We start from the raw sequence: 21,708 nt of genomic DNA, 5'->3' as shown, positions 1-21,708 counted from the left end.
TTTTAAAAATTGACTTAATTTCATAAGTGCTGTTATTAGCATTTTCAAAATGGGAAATAAGTTCCAAAATGGGAAATTTGTGATGTTTTCACAAATATTGGTATTTAATAAAATATTTATAAACTTTTTAACTCTAAAGGGATATTTTTCATCCTTATTTAAAACTATTTACAGATGAAAACTTCAAAAAGACAAGTGAAACCTAAGAATAGCCTACTGTCAAAGTACTTGAAACAGACACCCAGCTGCCCACCTCTTTTTAGATGTTTATCCTAATGAGAAGAAATGTTTTAGTTTATTTCTTCTAGTCCATAATCTTTAATACCAGCTGAAAAATAATTTATTACAGAAAAATATAAAAGCATGAAATAAGAAATCAAGCATTTTTTACTTATATCTGTGGCACCATTGACTGAGCTTGGTATGTTGATCAGAATTAAAAAGCTGATTAGTTGACACATTTTGAAAACATGTATTAACTTAAAATTATGTATTTTCATGAACCTGTGATTTCAGTCCTTTTTCTAGAATCTAGGTTAATATTAGTAATTATTGGCAGTCATGCTTAATTATTTAGAAGTATATGTGATCTTTCCAGATAAGAAATTGCCATATGAGATTATTTTCCTAAATTTACATAGTATAGAAGTATCAGTATATTTACCATATTCAGTATGTTTTAATAGGTAATTAGGCAGTTTGCAAGCTAGAGTTTTTCTAATATTTAAAAAAATCAGTTATTAGTATGTAGATGCCAATATTAAGCTACTAAATTGCTGATTTTCTTTTCAGCATACAATTAAAATAAAATGACAACTTCCTGGAGTGATCGGTTACAGAATGCAGCCGATATGCCTGCTAACATGGATAAGCAAGCCCTGAAAAAGTATCGTCGAGAAGCCTATCATCGGTAAGTATTTTGTCTGTTTAATCCTTGATATATCTCTATGAAGCGAGTGCTTATTATCTTCATTTTTCAGGTGATGAAATTAATTATAGAGAAGTTAAGTAGTTTACCCCAGATGATATAGCAGTTCGTGGTTCACATCCAACTTAGAGTACAAACTTTTACTTACTAGTACACCATACTGCTTCTTGGATCTACTAATAAAAGTCCTTAAGAAAGGAAATTCTCTAGCTGCTAAAAAAAAAAAAAAAAAAATGGCACCTGGTTAATAATGAAATTCTTAATTGACAGTTACCACAAACTGATTGTAATTTTTAAACAGATTTTTAAAAGTTGTATCTCTTGGCTCCTGTGTGTTAAATATAATGGGGGTAACTCTGGGAACTAGCAAAGTTTTCTTCTTTAGATTTAGGACTTTAATATTTTCTTTAAATCGTTTTTCCTTTAAAAGTTTAAATTGTGTTTTCTTTTTGTTTACCTCTTTTTATAGATTCAGTTAAATGTCTGCTTTTTCCTAAATCTTAAGTAATTAAGATACTTGGAAGTAGGTAACACATTTAGGAATCATTTATTTTTAGGCAGAAATTAGAAGTTTACACTTTTAGTGAATTTATAGGATAGAAAGATCTGGGCCCTACTAGAACCATCTCTGCCCTCCACCCCAAGAAAGCCATGAATAAGTAGAGATGCTGGAATATTGACAGTGCTAAAGTTGTATGGGAACTCTAGGAAGTCTAAAACAACTCCTAATCACTTAGCTGTTTCTAGGCTAGAAGAAAGAGGAAATAAATATTACTTTTAAAATCTTATTTGATAAATGGTTAACTTGTTTATGCAGGAAAGTTTTTGTAAGTAGACAAAAAAATAATTCTGGTTTCACTCTTCTCTATGTAGGAAAGCTAGGCTAGAATTCTGCTGCATTTTATTGTTTCAGTAAATATTAATGTTTTGAAGAAAATAATTATTTGGTATTGATTATTTTGAAAGTTAATTATTTTATCATTAGTTACTTTTAAAAGTAGGCTGATGATATTTGCTTTATGTGCTGTGGTCACTATGTGGCATTTCTAGGTTTTAGGCTACTGTTATAATTTTTAAAACCTGAAAAAGTGAAAACATTTTGGTTTCTTGTCAAGATTCAAAATCACAGTGGGTACTAATGATACTCTTCTGTGTGTGAGAAATATTGTTAGATATGGCATGTTAAAGCATAAAAACAGCATTTACGCGTGTGTATATAAATGTAACATATGCATTTGGAAGAGATTATGCTATGTAGAGGCATTCTGTACTTTCCAGTTATTCACTTAATCTTTATGCTATAGAATGTACATTTGCTTAGGATATAACATTTTTAGCAGTGGAAACAAGGGCTAGAATTATGGAATGAGAAGTGAGATCACCTAGTAAACATCAAGTTTCTAGTAAACATCACCTATTAGACATTCTAATTGTATTTAATATGTCAGATCCTGAATGTACTTCTGACTCATTTGGTATGGCATTTCCTGGAAGATTTTAGATGGGCTCATCGCTTCGTATTCTTCCAATAGTAGGGTATAATCTGAAACAATAGAAAAAGTGTCTTCAAGGGTTTGAATTTTTAAATCACTGAAATAATTTTTTTAATATTAAAAAATTGGGGTTTTGGCCTCTTGCAAATATTTGCTTTTAAAAAATATATTTTTTTAATTCAAAATATTTTAACATTTACTTGTACATATTTGTAGGGTACAGTATGTTGTTTCAATACATGCATATACTGCACAGTAATTCACTTAGAGTAGATAGCATAGTTTTGTACCCATTAGTCCACCATTTTTCCTCCTCCCCCTCCTCATATATATTTATGGTGTACAACATGATGTTTTAAAATATGTATATATTGTGGAATGGCTAAATCAAGCAAATTAACATGTATAATCTCATATGCTTATCATTTTTTTGTGATGTGAACACTTAAAATCTAATCTCCTAGCAATTTTCAGGTATACAGTACATTATTATTAGATTTAGTCACTATGTTATACAATAGATCTCTTGAACTTATTCTTCCTGTCTAACAATATTTGCTTTTGTTAATTAAAAATTTTAAATAGATCTTTTAAAATAAATTTATTTTAGTTTTCTAATTAAGTCAATTTGTAGAATATACTTTTTTCCAGGGCATTTTATTAAAACATTTATTTGAGTTGGTAATTTAGCGTTGGTTAAATGAAGCAGACTATAATGATCATTATCATAAACTATACATTGTATGTGCTGCTTTAGAATTTCCTTTTAGGGGCTGGCCTGTGGCTCACTTGGGAGAGCGTGGTGCTGACAACACCAAGTCAAGGGTTAAGATCCCCTTACTGATCATCTTTAAAAAAAAAAAAAAAAAAATTCATTTTAGGAGAATCTAAATATTCTTAGTTAGGTAAATAAACACTTAATTTCGAGCTTTTTTCTTGCTTATTATTGGTCTTCTAAATTTCAATGTGGAAATGATGGACATATGTCATTATTAAGAAACTGGCCTTCAGAATGTATGACTGTATTTCCTCCTCCATTTCCTTATTATGGTTGTTCAATTTTCCGGGCTGCAAATAATCATCAGGCCAAACCCTTCATTAGAATATGTTTTGCTATATACTCAGAAGGTAGGCTGAACAGCTCAGATGTTACAGTTGACCTGAAGAAGGCAGGTTAGAAAATCATCTCTTAAATAGTTCTTGTTTAACACTTTTAGTGATTAATACAGATCAGAATTTGTATTTACCAAGTTCAAGAATGGAACCAGTAGATTTTTCATCTGCTGTCCACATTGACCATGCCCAGGATGCTGAGGAAGTCAGGTATTTGGTTTTACCCTTTTAAAGGTCTGATGATTACAGTACAGCAGCATTTCTGTGAGACAGTGAATTGGCTTTTTCTTTATGAATTCAGCAGTGACTTTTATGATGTTGCACTGAAATTAGATAAGTAATTAGGCTTTTGAATTTTTGGTTAAACAGTTCTTTGGCTTATTGTAAAAGACATTGCAATCATTTTCTCTTTAAAGTTTTAAAAAGACATTTGTGTATTTATCTGAAAAAAAATTTTTAATTGAAATTTGGGCCTCCAAAGCCATACCAGTCTTAAACTGGTTGAGTAATATTTCCTTCTCAAATCAAAGTAAATTTATTATATATGTTTAAGGAGTAAAAAGGAATTTGTGTACATATGTAAAATAATTTTGAAGTTTCTGTAGCTTGTCACACTAGTAGATTTAGAAGTATTTATGATTATTTTTTTTACCTTCAAACTGAAAGCAGATATTATATATGTATACAGAGACTGCCAGGTTGATAAATTTTAATTTCTTTCTCTCTTAACCACTTATAGCTATCACATGAATGTCATTCAGCTTTTTAATTGCCATCAATCAAGCTGAATAAGCTGTCATTTTAGTATGAATTCAAATATTCAAATGGATAAATTTTTAAAAAGTCAATAGCTATTTTATAAGTTGAAAATCACATGGTAAATATAGGTGCTCAAGAATGCTAAGGAGCCATGATCCTTAAATAATATACAGATGGGATATATCATGTCAGAATAAGAAAATTGATGTAGAATATCAGAACTTTTTTGTTAGTATGAGTACTTCAAAAAGTTCATGGAAAAATAGACTTGAAAGATAATACTAATTTTTCCGTGAACTGTTTGAAGTACCCTCATATATCATCCTAATGCTTTGATTAGTGTTTCACATTCCTGAGGACAGATGAGGATTCAGGGACTGGTAAGATTTTTTTTAGCTTATTTATTTCCCCCAAGACATTCTGCATATGGAATACTATTCAGCAGTAAAAAGAAGTGAACTATTGATATGCACAACAACTTCGATATACCCTCAAGAAAAGTATGCTGAGTTAATAAAACCAATCTGAAAAGGTTATACACTATATGATTCCATTTCTATAACGTTTTTGAAATGACAAAATTAATAGAGGTTGAGAACGTATTAGTGGTTGCCAAGGGTTAGGGATTAGGATGGGTGGAGGGAGGTGGGTGGTGTTATAAAATGGTAGCACAGGGAATTCTTGTGATGGAACTCTTTCATCTCTAGTGGTGGTTACGTCAATCTACATGTGCACGTGCACACACACGAGTGCATGTAAAACTGGTGAAGTCCAAATAAGGTTGGTGAATTGTATCCATGTCAGTTTCCTGGTGTGATATTGTGCTATATTTATGCAAGATGTTCCCACTGGGGGAAACTGGGTAAAAGGTACATGGGATCTCTCTTTATTATTTCTTGCTATGTATGTGAATCTGCAGTTATCTCAAAATTAAAAAGGTTAGTTAAAATTTTCTTGGGCTGGCCAGCTAGCTTGATTGGTTAGAGCGTGGTGTTATAACACCAAGGTCACAGGTTCTGATCCCCATACTGGCCAGATGGCAAAATGGAAAACCAATTCTCAGTGACATACCTTTTCTTACATTACATGTATTTCTTGACTGTCCTAGATGCTAGTTGCTCTTTTTAATGAGCAGTGATACTACTTTATGGGGTACAAATTCTCTAAACTTTATTGTTCAAAAGAAGGTATTGAATCCTAAAACATTTTCCCTTTGTTTCTCTGCCACAATTCCCCTCTGTGCTTCTTCCACAAACAATATATGTAAAAGTAAAATGAAAAAGAAAGGTGGTAGTGTTGGTGGCATGGAAGAGAAAGAATAAAAGAGAGCAGATCTTAGATTTAATGAAATCCTATAGTAAGAAATTCATGTTGAGGAAATATTATTTATATTTAGATGGCCTATTTCACTTTAATGGACTCTTTTGGTCCCTGCAGTTGTGAAGGACAGATTAGTGGGTTCTAGGAGTTGGTAGAGGAGGGAAGTTGACTACAAAAGAATAGCAGCCAAGAGTTTTTTTGGGGTGACAGAACTGTTTTGATTCAAATTGTGATTACATGGATCTATAAATGTGTTAAAATGTATACAAGTGTATACTCAAAAAGGTCAATATTACAGTGTTTTAATTTTGAAAAAATAAGAGTAATGATGCTATAAACATTCTTGAACATGTCTTTTTGTGGATATATGCACTCATTTCTCTTAGTTTCTACCTTGGAATGGAATTGCTTGGCCATAGAATAAGCATATATTTGGTTTTAGTAGATATTGCAGAGTAGCTTTCCCAAGCAGTTGCTCTGATTTACAGTTTTACTTAGAGTATATGAGAGCAGTGTCACCAGCACTTTTATATTAATCTTTTTAATTGTATGTTTAATTTAGAAGTTGTTCTGGTGCATGTATAGTTGTATCTCCTTTTGGTTTTAATTTGTATTGATGAATAATTTGATTGAACACCTCTTCATGTATTAACTAGCCGTTTGGAGATCTTCTTTTGTGACTTGCCTATTCAAGTTGTTTGCCAATTGTGTTCTTTCTTTCTTTTTCTTATTGATTTGTGGAAGTTCTTCATATGTGTGTATTTAAAAAAAAAAAACAAAAACAAACAGCCTTATTGAGGTATAATTCACATAATATAAAATAGAAGTATATGATTCAGTGGTTTTTAGTATATTGACAAAGTTAAGCAACCATCACTACATCTAATTCCAGAATATTTTCATCACCCCCGAAAGAAACCCACTGGTAGTCACTGCCCATTCCCTTCTATTCTCAGCCCCCAGAAACCATCATTTTACTTTCTGTATGGAATTGCCTATTCTGGACATTTCATATAAATGGAATCATACAATTTGTGGCCTTCTGTGTCTGGCTTCTTTCACTTAGTGTAATGTTTTCAAGGTTTATCTGTGTGGTAGCATGTCTCAGTCTTTTTTTATTTTTAAGATGTAATTTTTTATTGTTTTAAGCAACTAAATTTTGGGGCAATTTAGAGAGGTGGAGTACAGCCATACGATAAACTTAAAACACATGGCATTGGCTTTGAGATTGAACTATGGGGTGGAGGCATAAAGAGCAGTAGGGAGACTCTTAATGGAGGCTGAAAAAGCAATGAGGAAATTAGCAATGGAGGCTGGAGGAAAAGCACCCAGTCACTTTGCTCATTTTTATTGCCAAATAATATTCCATTGTATGGCTATACCACACTTTATTTCTGTAATGGACATTTGGTTGTTTCTAATTTTTGGCTATTATGAATAATACTGCCTTGAACATTTGTACACAAGTTTTTGCATGGGCATCTTTATATACCTTGTAGACATGAGTTATTTGTCAGGTGTATTTGTGATTATCTTCTTCCACATTCTTGTTGCTTTTCACTCTCAATAATCTTTTTAGGAACAGATGTTGTTAATTATAAAATTCACTCTTGTAAAGTCTACAACTCATGGTTTTTGGTATATTCACAAGATTGGGCAACATCTTTACTGTTTAATTCTGGAACATTTTCATCAACCCAGAAAGGAACCCATCACCCACTAGGAATAACTCTCTATGAGGGTACTTCAAAAAGTTCATGGAAAGATTTGTATTATTTTTCAATTCCATTTTTTACGTGAACTTTTTGAAGTACTCTTGTATATCCTCCCTCCAGCCCTTGGCAACCACTAATCAACTTTCTGTGGAATTGCCTATTCTGGACATTTCATATAAATGGAATTATACAATATGTGGCCTTTTGTGTTCTGACTTCTTTCACTTAGCGTAATGTTTTCAAGGTTAATCCATGTTGTATGGATATATCGTATTTTGTTTTTCTATTCATTTGTTGCTTAACGTTTGGGTTGTTTTCACTTTTTGACCATTATGGTTTTGTGCAGACAAATTTCTTTTGGGTATATATCTAGGAGTGGAATTTGCTGGGTTGTATGGTAACTGTATGTTTATCTTATTGAAGAATTGCCAAACTGTTTTCCAATGTGGATGCATCATTTTACATGCCCTCCAGCGATGTGTGGAGGGTTTCAATTTCTGTACATTCTCACCACACTTGTTTTTGTCTGTCTTTTGGATTATAGCCATCCAAGTGTGTGTGAAGTGATCCCATTGTGGCTTTGATTTGCGTTACCCTTATGACTGGATGATGTTGAGCATATTTTCATGTTCTTATTGGCCATTTATGTACCTTCTTTTAGGAAATGTGTCTATTTACATCTTTTGCCCATTTCTTAATTGGGTTGTTTGTCTTTTGATTGTTGAGTTGTAAAAATGTTTTATATATTCTGGATACTAGACTTTTATCAAATATAAGATTTTCACATTTTTTTCTTCCATTCTGTGAGTTGACTTTTCACTTTCTTGATAGTGTCCTTTGAACACAAATGTTTTTTAATGTTGATGAAATCCAGTTTAAGTTTTCTTTTGTTGCTTGTGCTTTTGGTGTCATACCTAAGAAACTGTTGCTTAATCCAAAGTTACAAGAATTTACACCCATATTTTCCTCTGAGAATTTTATAGTTTTAGGTCTTACATTTAGGGTTTTGATCCATTTTTAGTTACTTTTTGTGTATGATACAAGATAGGGGTCCAAATTCATTTTTTTGGCGTGTGAATATCCAGTTGTCCCAGCACCATTTATTGAAAAGAATATTCTTTTTGTATTGAATGGTCTTGGCACCCTTGTCCAGATCATTTGACCATACATGTATGGGTTTATTTCAGGACTGTCAATTGTATTCCTTTGATCTATTTGTCTGTACTTACTTCAATACCACATAGTCTTGATTACTGCAGTTTTGTAGTAAGTTTTGAAATTGTGATATGAGTCCTCCACCTTCATTCTTTTTCAGAATCGTTTTGGCTATTCTGAAGTATTCTATATTCATTTGAATTTTAGGATCAGCTTGTCAATTTCTATTAAAAAAAGCCATCTGGCATTTTGTTAGGGATTACATTGAATCAATATACATCAGTTTGAGGAGTATTGCCATCTTAACACTATTAAGTCTTCTGATCCATGAATATGGAATGTCTTCCCATTTATTTAGATCTTCTTTAATCTTTTTTAACAGTATTTTGTAGTGTTCAGTATACAGGTCTTGCACTTCTTTTGTTAAATCTATTCCCAGGTATTTTATTATTTCTGATGCTATAGTAAATGAAATTGTTTTCTTAATTTTGTTTTTGGATTGTTCACTGCTAGTTCATGGAAATACAACTGGTTTTTGCATATTAATCTTGTATCCTGCAACTTTGCTGAACTTGTTTGTTAGCTTTAATGGTGTTGTGCATGTGTATATTTTTTAGGGTTTTGTATATATTAGATCATGATATCTACACGTAGGGATAGTTCTTGTTTTACAATTTGGAGTCCTTTCATTTCTTTTTCTGGCCTAATTTCTTTGGCTAGAATTTCCAGTACAGTGTTGAATAGAACTGATGGGAATGGACATCTTTTTCTTACACTTGACCTTAGGAGAAAAGCTTTCAGTCTTTCATCACAAGTATGTTAGCTGTGGGTTTTTCATAGCTGCACTTTGTCAGGTTTAGGAAGTTCGTTTCTATTCCTAGTTTGTTGAAGGTTTTTATCAGGAAAGGGTTTTTGTCAAATGCTTTTTTTGTGTCTGTTGAAATGATCATGTGGTTTTTGTCCTTTTAACATGGTGTATTATGTTAATTGGTTTTTGTATGTTGAACCAGCCTTTCATTGCTGGGATGAATCCCACTTAGTTATTGTGTATAATCTTTTTGCTCGGATTTGGTTTATTAGTAGTTTGAGGAATTTTGCATCTATATTCATAACTGATATTGTTCTATATTTTTCTTTTCTTATGATATCTTGCCTGGTTTTGGTATCAAAGTGTAATACTGGCTTCATAGAATGATTTGAAAGTGTTTTCTCTTCTATTTTTTTGGAAGAGTTTGAGGATTGGTATTAATTTTTCTTTAAACACTTCTTTAAACATTCAACAGTGAAGCTATCAGTTCTCAGATATTCTTTGTTTGAAGTTTTTTGATTACTGACTCGATCTCTTTACTTATAGGTTTCTACAGATTTTTTTATTTCTTTTTGAGTCAGTGTTGGTAGTTTCTGTGTTTCTAAGTATTTGCTCATTTCATCTCAGTTACCTAATATGTTGGCATATAATTGTTTATATGTGGTAGTATTCCCTTATATCTATTTTTATTTCTGTAAGGTCAGTAGTAGTGTCTCTGCTTTCAATCTTGATTAGTACAGTAATTTGAGTCATCTCTCTCCCTCTCGTTTTTTTTTTTTTTTTTTTTGGTCAGTCTAGCTAAATATTTGAATTTTGTTGATGTTTTGAAAGAACCAACTTTTGGTTTTATTGATTTTTTTTCCCCCTCTCCAGTGTTTTTCTATTTTGTGTTTTGTTTATCTCTCTTCTAATCTATATTATTTTCTTCCATCTTGCCTTGAGCTTAATTTTTGCTTTTTTTTTTAAGTTTCTTAGGTGGAAGGTTAGAGTGTTGATTTGAGATTTTTTAAAAAAATATGCATTTACATCTATAAATTTCCTTCTAATCACTGCTTTTGCTGCATCCCACTGGTTTTAATATGCTGTGTTTTTGTTTTCATTCAGCTCTTAAGTATTTTCAAATTTCCCTTGTGATTTCTTTTTGACCCACTGTTTATTTAGGACTGTGTTGTTTAATTTCCACATATTTGTGAATGTCCCAATTCCCTTCTGTTATTGATTTGTACTCTCATTCCATTGTGATTGGAGAACATATTTTGTATGATTTCTTTTAAATTCATTGAGGTTTGGTTTACGGACTACCATATAATTTATCTTGGATAATTTTCTGTGTGCTCTTGACAAGAATGTATATTCTATTGATGTTGAGTGGAGTATTCTAGAGATGTCTTTACCTTTATTTTTGAAGGGTATTTTCACTGGATACATCTTCTTATCCATATTTTAGAAGTCATGAGTTCACACTATTACTTCCAATTCTAGTCCACATTGAGAACACTGGCTCCCAACATCATCAATATATTTACTCATTTGCTCAATCTAATAACACATCTGAAATAATTTCAAAATTGATCTGCCCATGTACTAACAAACAAACCTAAAAAAAAAGTTCAGCATTTGTTTGCTACTCTTTCACTCTCTTACTCTACCCTGCCTTTAAAGACTAAAGGTATACAGTAAAGTACTGTGTTTTTTAGTTACTTGGATTAGTTCTTTCTTGCCTATTTCTCTACAGTGTGGTAGGGTATTTGTATGAAGTGTCATTAAGTTCATTTGTTTGTTTGCTTTCAGTTAAGTGGTTTTTTTCTTTTCATTCTTACTGACTTATTTTTTATTTTTTATTATTTACCATGTACTGTTAATACCATTGACATTTAACAACATTATTATAATAATACATCTTATATTATAATCTATAATATTATTATATATAGCAGTAATATGCTTTCAAAAGTGAAAACTTTAGAGTGCAGCCTTATCACACCAAGGTCATGGGTTCAGATCCCCATACCACCCAGCCGCCAAAAAAATAAAGTCAGAACTATGCAAAAGGCATATCAGAAGTGTCATTTTCACCCATAGTTTTCCCAAAGTTGGTAGGTGATAAACTTTGGATTTTTAAAGATTTATCCTGCTTGGGATTCATTGGAATTCTTGATTCTGTGCTTGTCTTTAATCAGTTTTTTAAAATTCTGACATCTATTTTAGTTTTTATTTTTTCTTGCAGCTGGGCAGTACAAGAACCCTGGACCTTGGTGTTATCAGCACCATGCTCTAAGCAGTTCAGCTAACTGCCCAGCTCTCAGTCATTATCTTTTCATATATTGTCTCTGCCTTATTCTCCTTCTACTTTCCTTCTGAATTCTACAAAACATGTGTTAGACTTTGTCACTGTGTCCTCTCTTCTCTTATGCTTTGTTTTGTATTTTTCATCCTTTTTTTTCTCTCCATGTAACATTCTGGAAGCTTTTTCCTTACCTACCTATTATTTCACTAATTCTCTTTTCATTTGGGTCTCATCTCTTAAATCTAATCATTGCATTTTTAATTTTGGTCTTTATAATTTTTCTGTTTTAGACTTTCATTTTCAAATATTTTTTCAAATCTTCTATGTCACTTTTTATAGTTTCCAGTTATATATTAAACATTTAAATCCTAATGTACTTTGGTCTAAGAGCCAAAGACCTGAATCATATTCCTGATGCTATTTCCAAACACCTCCTTTTCAAAGCTTTTTGAAAGAGGACTTTATTTTATTACATTTATTAGGAAATTAAAGCATTTCTGAACATGACTACCATTGATCCAAGAAGTGGAGAGTAATACAGTCATCAAGCCTAACTTTTAATCTCATATTTAAACACATTCTCTCTCTCTCTCTCTCTCTCTCTCTCTCTCTCTCTCTCTCTCTCTCTCTCTCTCTCTGTCACACACACGCGCGCGCCCTATATGAATCTCCTAATCATTTTCATTTTTAGATTCTGGCCTTTTCTTTTCATTCCTGATAATATCCTCCTAGTCCAGGCTCTTGTCATCACTGTCCTGGATTACTGCAGTAGCCCCCATTAGGTCTCCCTGCCTTGTCCTCTTCAAATTCATTTTTTATTTTGTATTTTTTAAGTTTATTTAAAAAAATTTTTTTTATTTTAACATTTAGTTCTGTATATTTGTGGGGTACATTGTGTTGTTTCATACAGTTTCACTTAGGGTAGATGGCATAGTTTTGTACCCATCAGTTCACCACTTCTACTCCCCCCTCCACCAAATTCATTTTTAAAATTATCATCCTGCTTAAAGCCTTTAGTGGTATTACATCAAGCATGCCACAGATAAATTCTAAATCCCCAAAGACTTTCTAAGACTCATCCTTTCTTTTCCATTTTCATGTTTCTCAGACTCCGTATTCCATCAGGTCTGAACTGCATCTTGTTTTTTTCCCCCCTCTCCTACGCATCATGGTGTTTATGCCACTCTGCTTTTTGTTCATGGTTCCTCTTCTGTTGTAACGTTCTCCACCCCTTCTTTTCCTCTTATCCTGATTAATATCTGCTAATAATTTTAGAATGGTGGTTAAGAGCCTGGGCCTAGAATTAATGTTTTGGATTATTCCATTTCATTTCTTTGGAACCACAGTATTTATCATAAACTTTTGTTTTATCACCTATGAAAGTGGAATAATTTCTACCTCATAGAGTTATTGCAAGGATTAAATGAGATAATAAATATATAGAGAGCTTTAGCACAGTGTCAGTTTTTTAAAAAAACCAAACACCTCATCCTGTCTTTCAGTTAGACTCAGCCAGGAGTACAAAGATGCACTTCTCTATTGTGCATATCTCTAGTTCTACAATTACACACTGCTTTATAACTGTTTTTGGACACAGGCCTCTTCTAGTAGACTTTGAGCTTCTTACAATCAAAGTTTGCAAGTTCGCCATGTCTATCTTTTATTATTGGTAGCTGGCATATAGACTTTTTATTAATATTTATAATTAATAAAATTAATGTTTTAATAATTTTATATTGATTATTAATTATTTTATATTAATAATATAAATATTTGTTGAATGTATACATGGAGTTTGAAAGAGCTAATTATCTTCAGACAATTCCTTATCTTTTGCACAGGAAGCTTCTATAAGTTCAAGGGAGAATTTTTGTTTTCCTTTCTCTTTGCCAGTAGTAAAGTCTTAAAATAGTAATTAAATTTATTTCTGCCACACTGAGCTGTGATGCCACAAGCTGAAAATCCAGGGAATCCATGGGAAGCTGGCACCCTCAAGGATTAGATCATTTTTCCATATTCAGTTTGCATTCTTTTATTTATGGAATTTGGTTTGAGGATAGTCGATGGAAGGTCCTTTATATTCATGTAAAATTTCAGATTTGGATTTTTAAAAAAGCATTTCCCAAGAGATGTATTGGCAAAGTAATGCCTGACAATTCAGTGGCTTTTCCTGTTTCCCCACCCCCAAGTTACAATAGTTCTTTGAGTGTTTACATATGACAGACAACAACCCTACCAGATGTTATCTTTCCTCTCTAAATTAAAAATCTCAGATTTGGATTAAGTAATTTATTCAAGATTCAAAGCCAGAAAGTGGAGGAGCTGGGATTTAAACTTAGTTGTTCCAGTGCCCGTTCTCTTCCCATTACACCATACTACTTTTCTTAATAAACTGAAAATAATTTTATCTTGAACTTATAGTATTTGATAGTGCTTTAAATTACTTGGTGACTATTTAGACATTTAGTATCTAATAGAAACCTTTATGGTAAGATATTTAGATAATTAAAGAGATAAAGTGTTTTTTTTTAATTCAAGTATTATTTCTTTAAGATATGTATATTTTATTTTTACTTTGAATCACCACTAGGAGGACTAATTTGCCATCTCAGTGTTCTTAGACTTTAGGAGACATTTCTTCCCGTGTTGCATAATCCCTATGCTTTATATTTGTCAGGAGGCAGTAATGTTGTAGACGTTTTTCTTTCAAACCTTAACTTGCTTTGAGATTTGGAATTAACCTTTAGAATGTTCTGGATTTGTCCCTCATATGCCAAAGATCTGTAAATATCTTTTCACATGAGCTGGAATTTTCAGGCAATTGAGTGAAATATTTGTGAACACAGATGTTTTCCTTAAAAACAATTAATGAAATTAGAAAAAAAGAACTGTGTGGAAATACTTTAAGTTCCTCCTGAAATATGATCAGCACATAAATATTTCTTTTTCTTGTAGTTCACATTGTTCATTTTCTAAGGGAAGAAATAACTAAACTCATAATTAGAACATAAAATTATTTATTCTGTCCCCCCCAGTGAACTAAAAATGATTTGACTAGGGATTCTGTGAAACTCACATCGTTTGTGTGCTGTTGGAGGGAGGGCCTCATTAGGGGGTAAATTTGCTTTTTCCGTGTCTGCCAGTAAGGATTCCTGTCTCTTACAGAAACTTACCATTTGGATGTCTCCTTCCTTTACCAGCCAGTCTTAAACAGTTCAGGCCATTAGTTATTTTTCCTGGTCTCCAATTTTTCCTCTTTTCTTAGTTTTTAAGTATTTAAAGCTGAGAATATTGGTAACTGAGATATTGCCTAGTTAGGGTTCGGCATTGTGCCCGAATTTGTTGGGCCTCTCAGGGCCTGAGTTCTCTGTGCTTTAACAAATGAGCTACAGTTCTCAAGAGATCAGTGAAGCTTGTTTGTTGACCCTGTATTCTCATCCAGAGGAAGTAGATCTTTGAGAATGTCTAAGGAAGGGTAAGTTTATTATTCTTTCTTTCTTTTCTCAGCGAAGAGGTGTCATCTGAGTGAATTGAGAGATTAATAAGCAGTGCTGCCAGTCTGCGAGTGGAGGTAGAGGCAGAGATTGAAATTCAGCTCAAAGCTTATAGTGTTTCATGTGCGATCTGCTGTTGCTGTTTTGAAAGAGCATTGACGATGGGTAATCTTAATAGGAATTTAGTAAGATATAGTACAGTACCCTGTTTTTTACTTTGTGGTAAACTCATTTTGTTTTTCGGTACAATATGTTTATGAAGATTGGAAGCAAACAGTGGTGTTTTACCAAAGAATTGAGTGAAGTTTAAAAATTCAAAGGCTTTTTTAAACAAATAGTGCCTTTGTAAAATGGTGTGAAAGATGAAGTGAAAAGCAGCCTATGATCTTGTTTCTTTTTGGGCAGTGTAGGCAAAAAATAATTTAGGGTAGAATTCCCTATTCTTCTTTGTTTTACAATATAAAATAGTTTTGTGTTAGGTTTTTATTGTTTTTCTATTATTTTCTTTTATGCTTCAGAAACTGAATTATTATGAATTCTCTTTTTGTGACTACTATAATAGGTGACAAATTAATGACTGCATTTTGTTGATTGTTTGATTTCTAGCCTTCAAGCATAAGTATATCTGGTTAATTTTGGAGAGACATTCCCTATGATTAAATAGAACATAGATCTCTCAAAAAATTCTTTAAAAATACAGTAGAATTTTAATTTTGATGTTCTGGAAGCTATTTTTTTTTTTTCCTGCTTCCTTTGTTCTATAGCAAAATTTGAAGTGATTCTAGAACCTTGCATTTTCACTTATTTTAATCTAATCAAGTATTGATTATGAGCAAAATAAAATTGTCTCACTTTATTGCTATTCTTAAACCTCATTATTGAATAAAGAGACTAACCAGAGGTGTAATTCTGTATTATTTTCAGACCTCTCATGACATCACGAGAATTTTTCTTTCTTTTTTTTTTTTTTTTAAGATGACCAGTAAGGGGATCTTAATCCTTGAGTTGGTGTTGTCAGCACCATGCTCACCCATAGAGCCAACCGGCCATCCCTATATGGGATCCAAACCCGTGGCCTTGGTGTTATTAGCACCGCACTCTCCCGAGTGAGCCACAGGCTGGTCCGTCATGAGAATTTTGAGGTTTCTTCTGAATGTGAAAATTTAGAAAGGATTGCCTCTTTAGGTTTGTAAGTTTTCTTTTCTTCTGGCACTGGCTACAAATTGGCAGTTGTTAAGCAATTTTCATGATAGGGATTATCACAGATGCTGGAGTATTTGTCAGTCTTGCACACATGGTTGTTTATAAAGTTAATTTGTAGATTTAAGTTGAACTATATTTCTAGATGCAGTTAAAATTCCTGGGAAATCAGTACTGATTTTTCCCCTGTGGTAAGGAATATGTTAGAATTGGTTAGAAAGAGGAAGTTAGAGGGACCTGTATAAGTCAAGGGACACCATAAAGGCTGAGACAGTCTTTTAGGTTTATCTCTAGGGGTCCCTGGGGCAATTCCTGTATTGTCTGCATAGATAATGAGTAAGTGATTTGAAGTACATGGATTATATAAGAGAAATCAATTAGCTTTTATTCTCTGTGCTATCTTTAGAAATAAGTGGATAAATTTTGCGCTTTGGGATGAAAAGAATTCTTATAGTCACCGTTTTTGTATGTGTGATATTTTGACATTTAGTACAGGCTGTTATTTTATATCTATGAAATATTTCTCCAATAGTAATAGGAGAGTATTGTTATTAGATTTAAATCATCAAAAATTATACTTGAGCCTTAATGTAAACCAATTGTAATTGAGACAGTGTGGTATTAGTGTAAGAACAGACATATAGATCATGGAACTGAATAAGGAGTTTGTAGACCCACACATGTATCGGCAATTGATTTTCAACAATGAGGCCAAGGTAATTCAATGGTGAAAGGTTAGTGTTTTTAACCAGTGTGGTAGAACAACTGAATATTCATATAGAAAAATATGAACCCTGATCTTTACCTCAACCCTACATAAAAATGACACAAGGTGGAGCATAAATCAAACATAATCTTTGTGCCCTTGAATTAGATAAATATTTCTTAGATAAAATACATAAAAACATTACGGATAAAATTGATGAATTGGACTTTATCAAAATTAAAAAAAAGAAAATCCTCTGCTTTTTGAAAGACATCATTAAGCAAACCAAAAGGCAAGCCACACTAGGAGAAAATATTCTCAATACATTTTTATCTGATAAAGGACTAGTATCCAACATACATGAAGAACTCTTGTAACACAATAATAAACCAACCCCATTTACAATAAAAGATATGGCAAATAAGCACTTGAAAAGATGCTCTGCATCATTAGTCATTAGGGAAATACAAATTAAAACCACAATGAGACACACATGCTTAAGTGGCTAAAATGAAAAACACTGACAATATGGAGTAACTGTAACTCTCATGCATTGCTGATGAATGCAGAATAGGAAAGAGTTTTGACAGTATCTTTTTAAGTTACACATACATTTACCATATGACCTAGTAATTCCACTTTTAGATATTTACCCGAGAGAAATAAAATGTCCACACAGATTTGTATATGACTGTTCATAGCATTATTTATAATAGTCAAAAACAAAACATACACACCAGAAAGAAAAAAGACAAAAAATATAACTCTTAGCAATGGATCACCAAGAAAAAAAAAAAGAAGAAAAACTGGAAACAACCCAAATGTTCATTAACTGAATAGATAAACAAATTGTGCTATATCCATACAATGGAATACTCAGGAATAAGAGAACTAATAATGATACTTTAACAACATGGATGGATCTCAGAAGTATTATGCTAAATAAAAGAAGCCAGACACACAACTACATAATTGATTCCATTTATGTGAAAACTATAGTGATAGAAAGCACAGACAGCTTGGGGCCAGGGTTTAGGTAGGGTAGGTGCAAAAGGACATGAAGGAATTTTGGGGGTTGAAGGAAGTATTCTGCATCTTGATTGTGGTAGTTGTTACATGAGTGTATACAATTGTCAAAACTCACCAAATTTTACACTTAAAATGGGTAAAGTTTATTTTAAGTAAATTATACTTCAGTAAAGTTGGTGGGGGAATGAGACTTGAGAAACACCTTAACTTGCTGATTTAAAATTTTGTAAATAAAAAAAGTTGTTGGTTATTCATATTCAAGGGAATATCTTTGGGAAAATACAGGTGCTCCTAGGATGTGTAATGCAGGAAAAAATGTACTCTCCTTCTAGTGTCATGATTGAACTTGTTCTCTAGAGTCGTTAGAATGCTTTCTATTTTTAGAGCTGTTGTCTTGTAGGTAAGAGGCCAAAATGAATTTTGTTATTTGTTTTTATTTTAAGTTCTAGATTTTGAACTTTCATTAATGGCACTTGAAATTTTGCTACATTTAAAAAATTAGCTTCTATATACCAGTCTTCCAAAAATTGGAGAGAAAAAGTAAAAAACAATTTAGAGGAAAATGGGAAAAAAGGGATTGGAAAAACCTGTATTTAATTATACTGAGGTTTTTACAATAGTGGATTTATTTACAGAAGTACATACTGATATTGTCTTTGGTTTCTCCCTTAATTTGTGTTTTTTCTATTTGTTAGTCCTTTCTTTTATTCCCCACCATCCTGCTCCCATTACCACAGTTCTTCATTTGAGAATGCAGGTGAAGGGAGTTTTAATGTCTCCTCTTTAAACATTTTTGATGAATCTCTTTAACATATGCTTTGAAATCTTTGGTGGAAAGATAGTATATACATTGTCATCAGCACTTTTAGTATTTTATCACTTTTAAGATAAACATTATTTTTGCATCTAAATATCTCTGAAGTTGAGTTGTATGTAGCAATATACCACCCAGAATTCAAGTTGAGTTCTTCCAGAAAAGATTTGCTTTTCTTTCAGTTATCTGGGGCCAGTGTCAACCATCCTGCTGTGTAAATTCAGACCACAATCTACAAGACTTGTTTAAATTCTCAGATGGAGGTTCTTCCCTCCCCCCAGACTCAGTGTCAAGGCTGAGATCTACAAATTTCTTTGTGATCTTCTTCTGCATTGCAGATATATTTCTCCTTTATCCTCATATTATGGGTATAGCCCTTTGATATCCTAGCTTTATGTGGGATTTCCTACCATGCTGACTTTTTCTTGGACATTATTTTCCACCTTCTTACCAGGATAAGTTTTACAATTGATGCTATATTAAATCATCATCTTACATTTTGTTCTATGTATGTCTTCATACTGACTTTTCTCTAGAAAATTTTTTAGTTATTTTTTTAGTTTATTATTTTAAAAATTTTATCGTTATACAACATAAACATTTTTTGTGGCCCTTTAGCAATTTCTTCCTATCCTTCTCTCCTCCTTCCCCTTTCCCACCCCTGGTGGCCTCAGTTCCATTCTCTCCTTTGGAAAGTTCAAGGAGTTACTGTAATTGTTTTATCTTTTTTATTTATTTTATTTTTTCAGCTCCCACTTATGAGTGAGGACATGTGGTATTTCTCATTCTGTACCTGGCTTATTTCACTTAACATAATTTTCTCTAAGTTCATCCATGTTGCTGCAAATGGCAGCATTTCATTCCTTTTTATGGTAGAGTAGTATTCCGTTGTGTATATATACCACATTTCCCTTATCCAGTTGTACATCAACAGTCATTTAGGCTGGTTCCAACTCTTAAGTATTGTAAACAGAACCGCAGTAAACATGGGAGTGCACGTATCCCTTTGACATAATGATTTCCATTACTTTGGGTATATACCTAGCAGCAGGATTGCCTGAATCGTATGGCTGTTCTTTCTGTAGTTGTTTGAGGAACTCCATACTGTTCTCCATAATGGCTGCACTAATTTACAGTCCCACCAACATTGTAGGGAGGGTTCCCCTTTATCCACATCCTCACCAGCATTTGTCATTCTCTTTTTGAACATGGCCAGTACAATTGGCATGAGATGATAGCTCAGTGTTTTGATTTGCATTTCCCTGATGCTTAGTGATATTGAGCATTTTTTCATGTGTCTGTTGGCCATTTGTATATCTTCCTTTGAGAAATGCCCATTCAGCTCCTTTGCCCATTTTTTAATCAGATTACTTGTTTTTTTTACTGTTGTTTGAGTTCCTTGTATATTCTGGATATTAATCCCTTGTCGAATGCATAATTTGTGAATATTTCCTCCCATTTCTTAGGTTATCTTTTTGCTCTGTTAACTGTTTCTTTTGCTGTGCATAAGCTTTTTACTTTGATATAATCCCATTTGTTTATTTTTTCTTTTGTTGCCTGTGCTTTTGGGGTCTTGTTCTTAAAGTCGTTGCCCAGTCCTGCTTCCTGAAGTGATTCCCCCTATCTTATCTTTTAGTAGTTTTATAGTTTTGGGTCTTATATATAAGTCTTTAATCCATTTTAAATTGATTTTGGTATATGGCGAGAGGTATGGGTTAGTTTCATTCTTCTCTATATGGATATCCAGTTTTCCCAGCACCACATATTGAAGAGTCAGTCCTTTCTCCAATATATACTCCTGTTGCCCTTGTCAAATATTAGTTGACTGTAAGTATGCAGGTGCATGTTGATTTTGTATCCTGCAGCTTTACTGAAATCGTTTATCAGCTCTAAGAGTTTTTTGGTAGAATCTTTAGGTTTTCCTATGTAGGATCATGTCATCTGCAAGCAGGGACAGTTTGACTTTGTCTTTTCCAATGCGTATGCGCTTTATTTCTTTGTCTTGACTGATTGTTCTGGCTAGTACTTCCAATACTATGTTAAATAGGATTGGTGAGAGTGGGCATTCTTGTCTTGTTCCTCCTGTACTTAAGGAAAAAGCTTTCAGCTTTTCCCCATTCAGGATGATATTGGCTATGGGTTTGTCGTATATGTCTTTTATTGTGTTGAGATACTTTCCTTCTGTACCTAATTTGCTGAGACTCTATCATGAAGGGATGTTGAATTTTGTCAAATGCTTTTTCTGTGTCTGTTGAGATAATCATATGATTTTTGTGTTTGTGTTCTTCAGAGATATAGGCCTATAGTGTTTTTATGTTGTTGTTTTTGTCGGGTTTTGGTATCACGATGATGCTGGCCTCATAGAATGAGTTTGGGAGAATGGTCTGTGTTTCACTTTTTTGGAGTAGTTTGAAGAGAATTGGTATTATTTCCTCTTTAAAGATTCGGTGGAATTCAGCAGTAAAGCCATCCGGTCCTGGGCTTTTCTTTTTTGGGAGACTGCTGATTACTGCTTCAATCTCATTGCTTGTTATTGGTCTATTCACATTTTCTATTTCTTCTTGGTTTGGTCTTGGTAGTTTGTATGTGTCCAAAAATTTATCCATTTCCTGCAGGTTTTCAAATTTGTTGGCATATAATTGTTTATAATGGTCTCTAATGATTCTTTGTATTTATGTGGTATCGGTTGTAATGTTTCCTTTTTCATTTCTAATTTTTTATTTGGGTATTCTCTCTTCTTTTTTTAGTTAGCCTAGCTAATGACTTGTCTGTTTTGTTTATCTTCTCAAAAAACCCAGCTTTTTGTTTCATTGATCTTTTGTATTGTTTTTGGGTCTCTGTATCATTTAGTTCTGCTCTGACCTTAATTCTTTCTTTCCGTCTATTA

General features: G+C 32.8%; 1 protein-coding gene across 3 annotated transcripts in view; it reads left to right on the top strand.

Moving 5' to 3' along the window:
* NT5C2 (5'-nucleotidase, cytosolic II) overlaps nt 1–21,708 on the top strand; it is a 106,144-nt gene that overhangs the window by 20,193 nt on the left and 64,243 nt on the right. For 2 of the 3 annotated variants that reach the window (XM_063101789.1, XM_063101788.1), the window contains exon 2: nt 793–910. In XM_063101789.1, the coding sequence (XP_062957859.1) occupies nt 810–910 (101 nt within the window). In that variant the 5' untranslated portion in view covers nt 793–809. Of the gene's footprint in view, nt 1–792; nt 911–14,966; nt 15,054–21,708 lie in introns of those variants that run through there. The other variant, XM_063101790.1, reaches the window with a different exon arrangement.

Source organism: Cynocephalus volans, chromosome 7 (genome assembly GCF_027409185.1).
Source record: "Cynocephalus volans isolate mCynVol1 chromosome 7, mCynVol1.pri, whole genome shotgun sequence".
Classification (NCBI taxonomy): Eukaryota; Metazoa; Chordata; class Mammalia; order Dermoptera; family Cynocephalidae; genus Cynocephalus; species Cynocephalus volans.
This window is presented reverse-complemented; position numbering and strand designations above follow the sequence as displayed.